Raw genomic sequence first — 17,650 nt, 5'->3', positions numbered from 1 at the left:
AATACCTTTGGGATGAACTGGAACATCAATTGCGGACCAGACCTTCTCGCCCAGCATCATGTCTGACCTCACAAATGGTCTTTTCACTGAATGGGCACAAATTCCCACAGACACACTCTAAAATCGTGTGGAAAACCTTCCCAGAAAAGGCTGTTACAGCTGCAACTGGAGGGGGGAAGTGGGCAACTACATATTAATAGCCATGGTTTTTGAATGGGATATCCAACAAGCTCACACAAGTGTCCACATACATTTGGCCATATAGTGTATGTCCTCAGGTTATCCAGGTAGCTTTCTTCACATGCACACAAAAGCCCATCCAAGTTCTTAGTTAGTCTAAGAAACTGGACCACACCAAAGTGTGTACAAGAGCTGTATAACAGACTTGTGCATTTATAGTCCTGTTTACATGCCAGTGTAATCTGCCTTTACAGAGTGAAACACCTCTTCATGATGCACCTACATTTATCCACGCATGAGTGTCCTGCCATTTCAAAATACCTGTGCTTATTTTTTTCTTTCTATACAAACTAATAATGTTTATTTTTGACAAAATATTGAACAGGATCTCTCTTCCTCTCTGCAGAGGAGTGAGCCTTTCTCCTTTTGTCACTCAGATTTAGTGTCATAAAGCTGTCATCTCATATGGGGTACAAAAAAAAAAAATAACTAAAATGTTTCAAGCTATCTGTGAAGTGGTCTAAGTGTTTACATGTCTATGGCCTGGACCATATATTTCAATTGGCCATAACAGTCAAACCATGTTGTTTACATGATCACAGCTTAATGAGAATAGGAGTCTTATACAGACTAATATCGAACTACTGGTGTGCATGTAAACATAGTTATTGTTTTTCTGCTTTAAGGTATCATCTGGTTTCTTTATTAAGGTTCATCAGGGGGCTCAGTGTTAAAGCTGATCACAGTGGGAGTGGTGGTCTTTCTGGCTCTAATACTCATAACAGCTCTGTGGATGTGGTATGTGAACAATGAAGATGATCAATACTCACTGAACACAAATAAATGTAGATTTTTATTCTGTATGAACACCGAGGTCAAACTATGCAAAATCACAGATGACCTCCTTGACTATCACAGTTTGACTAAATACTTTCATGAAATTGTCATTATGCTAAACAAATTACAGAATCTTATCTGAGATATAACTGCTGTAAAAGTGGAAACAGCCTTATGTGCTCTGTGCTTGAGTGCTATGGTGAATCAAGCAAGCCTTATAGTTCTTTGAAGTATTGATGCTGGGTGCATGAAATCAGAGCTTTGTCTTTAATGACAATTAATAATATTTGTTTAAGGTTAATTTAGCTGTTAAAAGATACAGAAGTGTGTGTTTGATATGTTATGGCTTGCTGAAAATCTGGGAAAACTGGAGCAAATCTCCCCATAGTAGTACATCAGATATTTAAAATCTCATGTTGATCACTAATATCAAAATACTCTCTTGTCAAGTAGGTAGTAGTTTTATAGTAGTAACTGTTTTTGATTATGAGGCACTACAAATGAAAACACACATCACATACACATTTCAAATGCATATTTCTTATGTAAAAGCTACCATAAACCTCCTTTTGATGTGGAAAACAAAGAACCTTGCAGACACTGCAGTTTGTTAAAAGTGTTCGCTAGAATATAGATCACTGGACGATTTAGGTAGAATAACTTCAGTATATTAACTAGTATCTAATCTAGTTTTGGGGTTGTTTAACATCTTTTTGTATTTCATGTTTCCATCTATTGTAAAATTAAGTATTTTTGTCACTTTAAAAACATTTTTATTGTAGCTTTTGTCAGATTAATAAATTGAATTTTATTTTATTGTGTCATAAATCAAAAACAGTATTACTATAAAACAAATAAGGTTGGCAAATATGAACTGTATATATACTGTACATACCATCATGTGACAGATTTCTGGTTTTCAGTGAACCATAAATGGCAAACATACACAGAATTATCCCTCATTATTTCATGCATTTAGTGTCAGTAGTTTTAAAGTAATACTCAAAGTTCACACCTTGTTCTGTAGCTCTCATTTTAAAGCAGCATTTTAAGCCACACCCACTTTTAAAGCTTCTATAACTCAAACATTGATGAGAATAGAAGCTTAAAAATTGTACACTCTCTATTGGGAACAATAACAATGACAGTATTTCCTGGAAATATACAGTGATGGTCAGTCAGGAACGTTTTCTGAAATCAGGTGATTTGAGGCAGACGTGTTTTGGTTGCTTGTTTCTCAGGAGGAGTAAGTGCAGCTCAGCTAAACCCCACAGGAGCTCCGAGGAGAGTAGACAGGTCAGTATATCAGAAAGGAGGGAATGCAATCATATGACATTAATATGATTTAATTTTTAACTGTTTTCTTTCTCTCTCTCTCTCTCTCTCTCTCTCTCTCTCTCTCTCTCAGTGTAATTCTGGTGCTGTGCATGATAATGTCTCAGTTATGGCCATGACCTCTGACCCTTCACAGGATGCAGCATCAGCTAAAGAGGACGACCTTCAGTACAGCAGCGTCCACTTCACACACCACCACACAAACACCAAACGTCCTCTACACACCACAGAGGGAGACAGTGTTCAGTACGCAGCTGTAAATTTCAGCACACACACTGCTGCCCCCCAGTGAGCAGATCCTCTCATTACATCTGCACTGATTCTAAACAGCTTTAGTTTATATTACTGCTGGATTATTGATCAGATTCATCACTCATAAAGCACTGAATCATTACTGTAGCTTCTGCTGAATCATCTCTTCATGTTCTACATCTGACAGTGAGTCAGCTGAGCCGCCTCAGACCTACAGCCAGATCCACATCCACAAAACATGATCAACACAGCTCACTCAGTTTGAGCTCAGAGGAGCAGGAGCTGAAGAGAAAAGCTGAGAGTCTCTGTTAGACTGTATCTGCACTGCAAACACACAAGAAGTTCAGTTCACACACATGTTGAATTAAACAGAACCATTAAACTTCATTACTTTCACTTTAATTCTGATATATATTGATGCTTTTACTTTAATGCGATTTTGGATGTTTGGTAAAAAATGTTACATAATGTTTTCATTTAACAGCTTCAAATGACAGCTGTGATAAAGAGAAGAGTTTTATCTGTTTATAAAACAAAGTATTGACTGTATATCTGTCTGATAAAGTCCTTCTAACAGATGTTCTTTGTGCTTTCTGTAAATGCATTGAACACAACTGAACAATCATATTCTGATTTCTGTCTATTAATATCTGCAGACCAGCTACTGTATCCTATTATTATTACTATTATTTTTTTTTTATTCTGTGCATGTATTATTTAATATGCTGTTCTGTGACATGAATTCTGTTACTCTCAGCTCTCTCCTGTTTACACCGTCTGAATTTAAAAGCATTAATGTTCTCCATTATATTGATGAAGGTTATTAATTTATGAGCATCTGAAGTGTATGGCCTGAAGATTGTGTCATCTATTAGAAAAAATATCAGGTCAGCAGCAGAATATTTTCCATGTTAATAAAACATATATATTGTGTTCTATGTATGTTCTACACTGCGTGTGATCAACATTTATTTAGACAGAGTATATTTGTTGGCTTCTTATTTAATTTTATGTTTCACCTTAAATGGTGCAGCTGTATAGGCACCAGAATGGAACTGCTGAACCATTTAAGGTGGAATGGAAACTTTGAATAAGAAGCTGGAGAATAGGACGCTAACTTCAGCTTCATGAGACTGTGTGCTGTGTGCAGTAGGTGTATTATTGATGCGTTCAGTGTTGTTTGTAGATGTTGTTTAAGATATTTATACTTATAGAGTTCCTTATTCATCTGGTGTCAGTGTTACCATTTTGTTCATATGAAAAAGAAGAAATGGAACAGGCCTCTTTTCTGGATCTGTGTCAAAAAATGTTCTAGGTTGTATGGGTTCTGGACTTTGGACCCCTAAATTTGCCTTGGCCACTCTATGGCAACCCCATTTATACAGTCCTAGCAGTGTGTGAAATATCCCCTGGTATCTTGGGGGGTCCCATGTATTTGTATTTGAGCATCTGCATAATTAGGTAATTTTCAGGGATGCCCCAGAGCAGGGATGCTCAATCCTGGTCCTGGAGATCTACCACCCTTCAGATCCAACACATCTGGGTCTAATAGCTGAGCTTTCATTCTGAAAAACTTTATTACCTGGATCATGTGTGTTAAATTTGGGTTGGTGCTAAACTCTGTAGGGTGGTAGATCTCCAGGACCAGGATTGAGCACCCTGCCCTAGAATTTTGAGACATTCAGGGTGTCTCAGAGGTTAACTAAGGGGTCCTGAACTCCCCAGGAACCCTTGTATTTCGCACCTTGAGTCCTAGAATCACCACTGCAGCAAAAATTTCTTGGCTGGTTGATTATATTTGGGCTAAGAGAGGAATCTTGTGTAAAGTTCCTTTTTAACTCACTACCATCAAAAGATGATTAAAGTGCAGAAACTCTTCTGTGGGTCAAGACTGAATAAACTGTAGCTTAAAAACAAATTCACAGCTGACTGAAACTTTTATTTATAAAATTCTCTTCAAGACCCAAGAGCAAAACAAAGAAAAACAGATTATATGACAGAAGTATTTTAAAACATTTAATGCCAAAGAAAATTTGTTATTTACAGATTATTAAAAAACATCTAAAAGTTACTCTAAATACATATATACAATAAAGAATGCTAAAGAATAAAGAACAAACTACCATTATAAAAACCATGAATTGCTTTAAAACTTGAAACCAGACCAGTGTGTATGAAATCTGATCTTTAGGCTTATCACGGAGGAGACACAAATATCATTATAAACGTCCCTCTGATCAACTAGTCTAATACGAATAGGGCTTTTAGGTATATAAGAACTGATTTCATTTTTACAGAATATAATGGAGGCTAATTTGTGTATAACTGAGGGGGTTTCTATGGTGAGGGTCTCTGTACGTTTTCATAATCTGCTGCTGGAGCTCTTCTCTGAAGCTCACTGTGTAAAGCCTCACACCCTGAAAAGCACACAGCAGAGAAAAACATTTAAACACACTCAAAACACATAATCACATAATGCACACAAACACTCTCTCACACACACACACACACACACACACACACACACTCACACTCAGTGTAGGCACTGCAGACTTACTGTCAGAGTATCATAATCAGAGCTCATGGTTTCAGGGTTTAGTGTTGTGTATGTGTCACTAGGAGAGTCTGTAAGATGCTGGAAGAGAAAAAAAAAACATTAAAAAAGCTTCTAGAACTAAATGCACTAACCGGGAGAACAAACACAACACACACACACACACACACACACACACACACACACTCTAGACTTACTTGTAGAGTGTCATAATCAGAGGTGGTGGTGGGATTCAGAGCTGTGTATGTGTGGTCTGCAGGATCTGGAGTCTTTTAGAGAGATGAAGAGAACAACTTCAGTGTTTATTCAGTAGCAGCTTTATAGGAGTATGTAGACAGAGAAAGAGTGAAATCCTCTCTCAGTACCTGAATATCTGTGTCTCTCTCTGCTCCTCTCTTCCTCCTGATCACACAGTACCTCCACAGAGCTGCTGTGATGAGTATCAGAGCCAGAAGGACCACCACTCCCACTGTGACCAGCTTTAACATTGAGCTCTGCTCTGAACCCTTAGCACCTTCACAAATAAACCATGAGCTGCAGATTAAATTACTGCAGGAAAGATGAGAAATGTGGAATGATTCTCTTTTACTCCCTGACAGTGGAGGAAAAAACATAATGTGTATAGCTAAAATAAAGCCATATGGACTTTTTTAAGGAATACACTACAAGGGTGTTGAAATAATAACATTTCCCCGCATGATAGCGTATTAGCAGGACTTTCTGTAATACTCAGTAAACTCAAATCTGAAGAGCTCTAGTTTAGGATCATTAGTGAGATTAGATTAGTACTATTGTAAAGCTCAAGTCCAATTTTGTGACCATAATTAAACATCCTCAGTTTTGTCTTGGCCTGAACATCATTTGGACTCTGTCTTGTCTCAGGGTAAGGTGGAATCGGATACTGTTCTCCAGACCAGATGAGATGCCTCCATCTGAAATAAGCACAAACTGAACTTTTTTGTCATAACTGAAAATCCACAAAACCTTCAAACAGAATAAAACAGTCCTATTTCTATATATAATCAGTACCATGAAAGTTGAGGATCAAACTGTTCATTCCATGATGGATTGACTGGTGTGATGCTGTGCTGGAACTCATGGTCACCTTCAGAGAACATGCCATATATATGTAATTCACATATTGCAATATATATTTGTACAGTACTGTGTACACACATTTCCTCCAGGTGCTCTGGTTTCCTCCCACAGCCCAAAGACATGCGGTCAGGCCAGTTGGAAATGCTAAATTGCCCATAGGTGTGAACGTGTGTATAAATGTATATGTCTGCCTGTCTGCTCTGAAATGGACTGGCAACCTGTTCAGAGTGTATCCTGCCTTCTGCCCGATGACCGCTGGGCAGGGATGGGGGAGTAGCTAAGTAGCGCGCTACTTTTTGTAGCTAACTACAAATTTTTGTAGCTAGTAGCTGAAGACGCTACAGTTTTATGAAATGTAGCTAATAGCTGTAGCGCCTACAAATTTTTGTGTAGCTATAGCGAGAATTTTCACTACGATTTCACTACAGGCTTCAGACAGTCTGCACAAAATGAACTACAGAATGCGGTCATTAACTGGGCTGGTGGTGACTGTATCTCGACAGAGCCGTGGACAGTTTGAGCAAACGGTCATGCGCTGATCACCCCTTACTAGTAGGCTTAACTCAGGGGTCCCAACTGAAATGTTAAGAAGAGCCATTTTGTCCTTTCAACAAAAATGAAACCACCTTGGGAGCCACAATAGTTTATGTCAGTTTTACCATCATGGCTGTAAGTATGTCTCAGTATGTGCTGATGTGCTAGTATAGGATAAAAATATAAATGAAAACTCAGACTCACTTTGCTCTGCTTTAATCTTTAGGTCAGCTATAGCCGTTTTTTCGTCCCTCAGTCAGGAAACTTTTCTGCGAAAGCAGAGTTTCTTGTAAAATGTCTCTCAACATTCGACTTTCACGAGGCTGAATCCAGCTTCTCATTCGGCGGCTTCTTGTTCGAATTGTCCCGTTCCACCTTAAATGGTGCCTGAGGCGCCAGAATGTACTGCTGTGCCATTTAAAGTGGAACAGGACAATTTGAATGAGAAGCTGTCGAATGAGAACACTTCAGCTTTGCGACTTAATGTTTGACAGTTTCTGGTTGCAGATTAAATGTATCAGGAAACCAATTGAGTGTTTATAAATGCAAAAAATCCATTCGTGTCCAAATTATGGATGTTTGTCTTAAATCTTTCTCTTTGCTGTTTCATTAGCTACTAGCTAGGTGAGACCGCTGTCTGCATTGCTGTGACCAGCAGCCTGCTCGCCAACCTTCAGCGTTAAAGGTTGGTGAATTAGCAGTTATGCATTAACTACGGTGTTTAAGACCATTTATTGTGAAAACTGTGTTAGAACTGTATTTTATAGCGATTTTACAGCAAAGGAGGGTCGTGTTATTTTAGCTAAATATCTAGTTCTGCTGTGGAGCCACAACAAGGCAGTAAGAGAGCTGCATGTTACCGACCCCTGGCTTAGCTAAAGTGGAAAAAACATATTCTTAATAGACTATTACTAATAGTACTGCGCAGAGCCAGGGTCACTGAAGAGAATTTTGAGGCTAAGGTGTTGCTGAAGCTTCAAGAACTCTGAGTGTCACGTCTGTACAGATCCTGCTGAAATGTTTAAATTGGAGCAGTTTTATTTCAACAGTTTTGCACAAAGTTGTTCGGTTTGTATTCGGTTATTTTTTATTTATTTTTTTTCATTTTTTTTTTTGTTAGGAAAAACCTGGAATGATTAACTTTGCTTTTACTTTTTAAATTTTTGTTGGATATCACGCCTTTGGTTGTGTAAGTTTGATTGTTGGTTACACTTAAACTCACTTTTTGGTGATCTTTTTATATATTTGCAGCTTTTCAGTGGCACATGATTAAATGTAGTGTCTTGTTCACACTTTCAGTTGGGCTTGTTTGGCGTGGAGATCTACAAACATTCTGACAATCCAATCTGATGCTTTGAAAGTAGCTAAAAAGTAGTGCACTACTTTTCAAAAAGTAGCTAAAAAGTAGCCACTACTTTTTCTGTAAAAGTAGCTAAATTGTAGCTGCTACAATTTTTGGGAAAGTAGCTACAAAGTAGCTAACTACTAATGTTTCAGTAGCTATCCCAACCCTGCCGCTAGGATAGGCTCCAGTACCTTCTGCGACCCAGAAGGATAAGCTGTTTAGAAAAAGTGTGTGTGTGTACATTCACACACAGTAGCGTCTCCACTTCTCCACTGCCACAATAAATATATATAGTTACCTGTAACTTTCAGAGTGACTCCAGGTGATCCAGTAAATGTCTCTCCAGACTGAGTGCTGAACTGAAAGCGATATTCTCCAGAGTCTCTCTCTCTCACATCTCTCATTCTCAGAGTGCAGTTTCTCTCTTTATCTCCAATAAACTCCACTCGACCAGCAAACTGCTCTTCCTCACTCAGCTCCTCTGACTCCACTTCAGGCCGAAAGTAAAACCAGAAAGCTTTATTAACTCTCTCAGCTTTGGGATGTGAGTAAGTGCAGAGAAAATCCACTGATAAACCCTCCACAGCATCGATCTGTCTTTCTGTGTAACTCACATTCATCTCAGAGTCCTCAGTAAAAACATCTGTAAGAAACACAAATCACTGCTGTTATATGTGATCAGTTTATGAATAATCAGGAGAGAAAATCTCTGTATTGAGCTGCACTTCACTCACCGACTGCAGAGGATTTGAGTTGCTCATGTTCGCTAACAGAGCAGGAGTAACTGCCAGCATCAGCTCTGCTGGATAAAACGAGAGGCTGGGGCATGTTGTAAGGTGTGTATTTGTGTATATATTGTGTATTCTTGTACCAGTAGTAGAAATCAGGTTTAGAGGTCAGACTGCAGGAAGTGCTACAGGTGAGAGTCACTTCCTGTCCACTCTGGGTCATATTCAGCTGCAGATCTGAATGAAGATACAGTTCATTATTAGATTATTTAAACATTCAAAGTCTAATTATGGTGTCATAATTGTACTGTTTTATTACCTCCTACTGTTACTGTAACTGCAGGACTGGAGTATTTCTCTCCTTGTTCTGTGATGATCATGAGGTGATATTCTCCTGAGTCTCTCTCTCTCAGCTCTCTGATTGTAAGAGTTGATTTGGAGTTTCTGGTCTCAGTGTTCACTCGTCCTGTGTAGTCTGAGTCTAAAGCTAAATCCTCTGGATGTTCCTCATTCCTCCATTTAGTTTTCTGTTTAAAGCTGAACCAGAATGATTGGGCAGAAGTTTTGATATTTTTTGGGTAAGAACACATCAGCTCCACCATTGACCCCTGCAGAGCACAGACAGTCTGAGGACTGCAGGACACACTGACACGCTTACCAAGCCAACCTGAAACAGAGAATATATTGATGGAGAAAGCAGCCTGCAAAAGCTGTTTATCAAAATATTCTGAAACAAAAGAGTCTCAAAACTTTAACAGAACTCATATAATGCTATATATAAATCTTACAGACTGACCTGTCTGGACAGGTAGAATCCTTTGACAGGTACACACACTCAAACACACACATTTTCTACGCCGCTTATCCTTATCATAGGGGGAGCCGGAGCCTATCCTAGTGGCCATTGGGTAGAAGGCAGGAAACACCCTGGACAGGTCACCAGTCCATCACAGGGCAGACAGACAGACATGTACTTTCACACACACACTCACACCTACGGGCAATTTAGCATATCTAATTGGCCTGACTGCATGTCTTTGGACTGTAGGAGGAAACCAGAGCACCCGGAGGAAACCCACGCAGACATGGGGAGAACATGCAAACTCCACACAGAAAGGACCCTGGTCACCCGGCCGGGGAATCAAACCCAGGCCCTTCTTGCTGTGATGCGACAGTGCTGCACCACCATGTCGCCCTACATTTTGATAAAAAAATATATTTTGATAGCAGTACAACTGATCTGATTAAGGATTTGTATTACACTGTCAGGAGACCAGTATTCTCATCAAACTCCAGTTGTGTCAGATATGAGACTGATGATCAGTGGGATGGAGGGGGAGGTCATAACAGGGGAAGTAATAACAGTAATAGGAAGTGCCCAATTAAGCCCATGTACCTTATACATCCACTCACTCATTTATTGAAATATAAATCGGAAGTATGAAAGAAATTATGTCTTTCATGGCCAGTGTATTAAGTTGTTACTCTCATTTTTTAAACCAATCAAGTGTTTTGTTGTAAGGTTATACATGAGCTTGTGTTGTCACTGTGCAGCCATTTTAGAAGTCACTACTGTACTTTATTCTCTGAGGGGTCCACAAAACAAGACACTTGGTGACCAACTTGGTAAATATTGATAAGTATTATAAAATCAAAAGATTTTTATATCATATAAAGCTACACTATATGGACAAAAGTACTGGGACACCTATACATTATGCGTATAGGTGCTTTTGTGACATCCCATTCTAAATCCATAGGCATTAATATGGAGTTGGTCCCCCTTTGCAGCTATAATAGCTTCAACTCTTCTGGGAAGCTTTCTACAAGATTTTGTGAGGTCAGACACTGATGTTGGACGAGAGGGCCTGGCTCACAATCTCTGTTCTAGTTCATCCCAAAGGTGTTTGATGGGGTTGAGGTCAGGGCTCTGTGTGGGCCAGTCAAGTTCTGCCACACCAAACTCACCCAGCCAGGCCTTTATGGACCTTGCTTTGTACACTGGGGCTCAGTCATGCTGGAACAGCGAATGACCTTTCTTGTACTGTTTCCACAAAGTTGGAAGCACACAATTGTCCAAAATGTCTTAGAATGCCGAGGCGTTAAGATTTCCACCAAACTTTACAGTTGGCACAATGCAGTCAGGCTGGTAATGTTCTCCTGGCATTCGCCAAACCCAGACTCGTCCATCAGACTGTCAGATAGAGAAGCATGATTCGACACTCCACAGAATACATTTCCACTGCTCCAGAGTCCAGTGGCGGCGCTTTACACCACTCCATCCAACGCTTGGCATTGTGCTTGGTGATGTAAGGCTTGCATGCAGCTGCTCGGCAATGTAAACTCATGCCATGAAGCTCCTGGCGCACAGTTTTTGTGCTGAAGTTAATGCCAGAGGAGGTTTAGAACTCTGTAGTTATTGAGTCAGCAGAGTGTTGGACACTTTCATGCACTACGCGCCTCAGCAATTGGTGACCCCCTCTGTAACTTTACGTGGTCTGAATTTTTGTGGCTGAGAGGCTGTGATTTTTCAATAATACCACTCACATTTGATTGTGAAATATCTAGAATGGAAGAAATTTTGTGTCTTGTTGCAACGGTGGAATCCCATAACAGTGCCGAGCTAGAATTCACTAGAATTCAGTGAGCTCTTTAGAATGACACATTCAAGGCAGACTGCATGGCTAGGTGCGTGATTTTATACACCTGTGGCAATGGCACTGAATGAAACACCTGAATTCAATGAGTGTATATGTAATGTATTTGTTTGGTATTTAAAAGCAATATTTTGTCTTTGAAAAACAAATGATGGTTATGGATAAATAGAGTAGAACAAAAATAGATAAAAACATCAGATTTGCAAATCAAAACACTATTTTTAACTTCTTAAGACAAAAAATAAAAATAAAATACAATGATTTATTTATAATTATAATCTACAAATTTAGCTGTTTTTGTTATATGGACTTATAATGAACAGTGTCATAAAAAAAAAAAAACATTAGTACATGAAAGCAGTACAAATTGGTTATACCATAAATCAAAATCATGGTCTGAGTTGTAAATTCAATTGCATTTTGTTTATTATGAAGATTTTACATGCGTATTAACTTTATAATCAATTATAGAGGTTAATTTCACTTCTGTTCATCCTGATAAACTCACTAAGCTTAGACATCAGTGTAGCCCATTAAAAAGCCTTAAATTAATTTATTTTGAACACACAATTTTCATGAATTGAACTTAACCAGTTACTTTAATTCCAGTGGCAGACCATAGCTGAAAGGCTGGGAATGATGTAATCAGTACAACATACAATCTCACAAACTGTTCACTGTTCAGGGTACAAACACTGTCACTGTGGTGGTTCTCCTTAAGAGTGTGTCCATAGGTGTTTATTTATTACTAATACAAATGCTTTCAAAAGATTGTTGATGCCCACATTTACTTTTTAATTATAAATTCACAGGCAACTCCGCTTTTTATGTGCACTAGAAGATCTTTATAGAATCTGTATTGGATAACAGCCAATACAGATATTATGCCGGGTGTATTTTATTGCAGAAGACAAGTGAAGTGTTAGAGTTCAAGTTCGCCTCCATAAGCTGGAAGCAAGTGAAGCATCAATAGCATCGACAAGCCTAGCTCAGCTCATAAACTCTTACTGGAGAAATTTACCAGGCGAACTGATCATTTTCCTCACGGTAGCAAATCAAAAGAAACACATCTCTCTCTATTTGAGTGATTTTTAAAAGCTTCTGCAGTTAAAACAAGCGAAAAATTCACCACAAGGCTGAAGTTGACTTTTTATTTGCCAGCTTCATAATCAAATTTTCCATTCAATCTTAATTGTTGCAACGGAATATAACTGCTGCGCTATTTATGGTGGAATGGAAAATTCGAATAAGAAGCTGCTGGCAAATAAGAAAATGAGCTTTGTACATTCACCATCAATTTGCTGTCTTTTATGTAAATTTTGTTCAGCTTGGTTGTTTTGGTTTCTGTTGTCATCTAAATTCAATTCAAACTAGCAGTTATATTTAGTTGGCTGAGTTTTTAGAGCTGTTGTTTTACTTTAATCCTACATGCCCAATGATCCCAAGAAAGGATTCCCCTAAATTATCTTCAAATATAAACTTTTTTTCTTCTTTTCTTTTCATGTGTAGGTGCTCTGCTCTTTACACCATTATGTCTGTCATGGTTCTCTGTGTACCATGGAATTTGTATTTTATTGGAAGGGTAAAAAAATGACTAAATAAAAAATGAATATACAGCCACACACTACTAACATGCTGTCATTAAAAGGCTGTATTACCGTTACCATCATTTTTGTGTTCAGTGTTGAAATAGGCTTAAATTAGCTGAAGAATGCACACTGACTTGTTAAGGACTTGAAGATTAGGACTTGAGACTTGAACTGAGACTTGCCTGTACTGACTCGGGACTTGAATCAAGACCCAATTGTCTTGATTTGGTACTTGACTCGGGACTCGAGTGTCAAGACTTGAGACTTACTTGCTACTTGCAACTTAGTGACTTGTTCCCACCTCTAGTATTGGATGAAAAAAGACAGTAAGTCATATCAGCCATCACTAACTATAGTTGAGTGTTTGTTACACAGCAATAAGCCAATGGTGTATCATATATTACCCAAGCATTTAATCCTTTTAGACCCTAATTATGTTCTAGGAAGCCAAAAATATGATCATGCTCTATGCCTGCTCTAATTATAACCATAAATGATAATCAAATTTTTATAATTGTTTATAACTACTGATCAATAGTTAATTCCGAGGCTCATTACCCTGGACACTGGTCAACACACCAATAGTAATATATAATGATTTCTAGTGTTAATGCCTAAAAACATGAACAGAGCTATGATTTTTGCATGTAAGGAATGTAGTTTATTACAAGGAGCAGAGAGCAGCAGAGCACAACTTAAAACAGATTTACTTTACATAATAAACTGATTCAAGTAGAATGTGGTTTTCTCAAGATTCACCCTGAAAATTGTTTTTGTACCATGAAATGAATCAATTGAAGAAATCAGTGCTTTCCTAAACACAGCCAGTACAAGGTGATGCATACAAACCCTTTATCTGTGTTTACTGCTGTAGCCTTTTACTAGCAGAGCCCACAGAGTTTATTACCTCTTTGACTGTTTTTGCTGCCTGTCACTATAGAAGCATGTATAAATAGTAGAGGGTTTAGTGGGGAATGATGACTGGTTGGTGAGGTACTGCACCACTAAATGACCCCCATGATGCTGGGCCCACCTATTTAAGAGTAGCTGCATTTGCAACATTATTGTAAGATGCACTGTAAAAATCTTACTCTAATGCTTAGAAAATAAACAAAAAGTGTTATTTTGTACCCTATTGTGCTCTAAAAATGACCACTATGCTTGTGAATAGGAGAGAACACGGAGAGAAACAAAGGAATCAATAGTAAAATCAACTTTCTCCTGATTTCAAAAAGAATCAGGGTAGATCAGCTGCCCTTTATCCTTATAACAGGAAAGCTCAGAAAAGCATCAGAGGAAGGGTCGCCAAGGCAACCCAGCTGAGTGGCTAACCACAAGTGTGAACCAGCAGCACATCTGGGGTTAAAACAGTATCCTTAGTCAGACAGGGTATCTGAGCTGTACAGACAGACAGGGTATCTGAGCTGTACAGACAGACAGGGTAACTGAGCTGTTTAGACAGACAGGGTAACTGAGCTGTTTAGACAGACAGGGTATCTGAGCTGTACAGACAGACAGGGTATCTGAGCTGTACAGACAGACAGGGTATCTGAGCTGTACAGACAGACAGGGTATCTGAGCTGTTTAGACAGACAGGGTATCTGAGCTGTATAGACAGACAGGGTATCTGAGCTGTTTAGACAGACAGGGTATCTGAGCTGTATAGACAGACAGGGTATCTGAGCTGTTTAGACAGACAGGGTATCTGAGCTGTATAGACAGACAGGGTATCTGAGCTGTTTAGACAGACAGGGTATCTGAGCTGTATAGACAGACAGGGTCACTGAGAAGCTCTATAAACATAAGGAAAAAAAATGAAGTGGGGTGCTTAACATACATACAAGTCATATCTACTTGCCTGTCAACCAATCAGGATAAGGAGGTGTGTCTACTAGCCTGTCAACCAATCAGGATAAGGAGGCGTATCTACATGTCTGTCAGTCATGTTGTGCATCCACAGCACACAGTGGAGAGCTGGAACTTAGTTCTCTACAAACTTGAGTTTTGATAAGGTAGAGTGTGAGTTCTTCAAAGTAAAGAAAATAACACCAAAGATCGATAATTTCCTCTACCACCACAGCTACTACCTATGGTAAATATGCTCAGTTTTCACAGCTATTATTTCTATATTCTTCTCGATTTTCCCAATAATGCATTAAAGACACACTGTCTTAGCTCAACATCTACGAGGTAAAATGAAAGCTTTTTACTCCGTTGTTTACATGTGTTAAAAAATAAATACTTCCCATAAACATAGCAATTCATTATAGCAGAATAATCCTACCTGAAACACACAGCAGGATAATGAGTGATAACATCCCACATTTGGAGCTCATGATTCCACTTTTACTGTAAAATAGAGAATAATATGTTTGTGTAGTTCAACACATGAATGTAACAATCGAACAATCAGATGCTCCATAGTTATTTTACAGAGAAAACTGTAGTCCTTTTTTTAATAAAAAACACTTTTATATATTCATTAATACAGAAAATTATGAACCTTTACTACTTACATTCTTCTGTAAAGTCTTCTCACAGCTGTGTAACTGAGTGGACAGAGCAGAGTGAGAGAACAGAGTGTATGAACAGAGTGCATGTGTGGGTGTGGGGTGTGTTTGTGGTGGTGGAGTAAGTGTTCAGTGTTTCAGTCAGCGGTTTTAGTGATGATTTCCTTCCCTTTTATAAGAGCTCATAGTTAAAAATAGAGAAGGCACTTTAAACGGACTGTCATTTATTTACTGTTGTCTGTCAACAGTTAAACATTTTAGGTTGATTAATAAGAGTAAAACTATGCAGACTGAACATGCAGACAGATATACAGGCTAAACGCACTAATGAAGAAGTGATACAGAACCTCTGTGTCTGCGTAGATTCATTTCTGGCCAAAAACTACATGATCCACAATGCTTTGCTAAAACAGGAAGATGAGGTTCACAGTAGAGGAAGAAGATTTCTGTTGCATTATCTGCCAGTAGAGTCTGAGTCTGATGCAAAGTGTCTTCAGCTCTGTGACTCTGGAATACACATTCACATTGTGTTTTGCTGTCAGTGGTAAACAAAAGCTCATCTTCAGTATTCACTCTCTTACACACACACACACACACACACACACACACTCCTACTGGAATGTGCAGTGTGGTGTTTTAACAGCATGGATGATCCTGCACAGTTAGCCCCCAAAACCCCTCTGACTCAGTATGTCTCACTTTCACACCAGCTCTGTGCAACACACACTGCTGCCCTCCAGTGACTAAATGATATTATTACACCTACAATCATTTTAAGCACATAAATGTTCTACATTTGACTAACTGGAAAAAACCAGACCCTCTCTTCATGATCCACAGACCTCCCCAACATAAACAACACAACACTCACCATGAGCTCAGTGGACTGGACTTTCAGAGCTGAAGATGCAGGAGCTCTGGATCCTGGAGAAAAGCTGAGAGAGATCAGGGTTGGGATAGCTACTGAAAAAATAGTAGTTAGCTACTTTGTAGCTACTTTCCCAATTTTTGTAGCTAGCTACAATTTAGCTACTTTTCCAGAAAAAGTAGTGGCCACTATTTAGCTACTTTTTGAAAAGTAGTGCACAGAATGTTTGTGAATCTCCACCTGACACACCAAACAAGCCCAACTGATCGTGTGAAGAAGACACTGCATTTAATCATGAGCCAGAAAGAAACATACAATTGAAAATCTGCAAATATACAAAAGATCACCAAAAAGTTTAAGTGAAACCAGCAATCGAACTTACACAACCAAAGGCGTGATATCCAACAAAAATTTGTAGTAAAGGCAAAGTCAATCATTTGAGGCTTTTCTTAACAAAAATCAACAAAATTAATCGAATACAAACCAAACAAGTTTGTGCAAAACATTGTCAACTGTTGAAATAAAACTGCTCCAATTTAAACATTTCAGCAGGATCTGTACAGACACGACATTCAGAGTCCTTTATTAAACTTCAGCCACACTTCAGCCTCAAAATCCTCATCAGTGACTCTGACTCTGTTTGGGGTGAGAATCAGGCCTGAATAATCTCTCCACTGCTGCAGAGCTGCTGCGGCTCCACAGCAGAACTAGATATTTAGCTAAAATAACATAACATGATCCTCCTTTACTGTAAAATCATTATAACACACAGTTCTAACAGTTTTCACAATAAATGGTCTTAAACGCTGGAGTTAACGCATAACTGCTAATTCACCCTTTAATGCTGAAGACTGACTCACAGACTGCTGGACACCACAGCAACACAGACAACGAAAAGGCAAAGAGAAAGATTTAAGATGAACATCGATAATTTGGAGATGAATGGACTTATTTGCAGTTATAATCACTCCAGCTGGTTTCTTGATACGTTTCTTCTGCTTCTTGTTAGAATTTTCCCGTTCCACCTTAAAAGGAGCAGCAGTAGAATCTGGCGTATCAGACACCATTTAAGGTGGAACGGGGCAATTCGAATGAGAAGCAGGAGAATGAGAAGCGACTTCAGCCTTTGCAAAAAGTCGAACATTGAGAGACATTTAAAAAAA

The 17,650-nt window shown here is 38.7% G+C and overlaps 1 protein-coding gene across 1 annotated transcript; it reads right to left on the bottom strand.

Annotated features, from left to right (window-relative positions):
- Positions 1–6,180: 6,180 nt before the first annotated feature.
- Positions 6,181–15,709, bottom strand: LOC118801716. The gene is made up of 6 exons (XM_036562081.1): positions 15,626–15,709; positions 15,394–15,458; positions 9,183–9,530; positions 8,870–9,100; positions 8,434–8,778; positions 6,181–6,263 (listed from the first exon to the last, which is right to left on the bottom strand). The coding sequence occupies exons 1-6, from the start codon at positions 15,706–15,708 to the stop codon at positions 6,181–6,183; spliced, it is 1,155 nt and encodes a 384-aa protein (XP_036417974.1). The 5' UTR covers position 15,709.
- Positions 15,710–17,650: the final 1,941 nt, after the last annotated feature.

Source organism: Colossoma macropomum, unplaced genomic scaffold (assembly GCF_904425465.1).
Source record: "Colossoma macropomum unplaced genomic scaffold, Colossoma_macropomum, whole genome shotgun sequence".
NCBI classification, from domain to species: domain Eukaryota; kingdom Metazoa; phylum Chordata; class Actinopteri; order Characiformes; family Serrasalmidae; genus Colossoma; species Colossoma macropomum.
The sequence above is the reverse complement of the archived record's forward strand: the minus strand, read 5'-3'. Positions and strand labels throughout refer to the sequence as shown.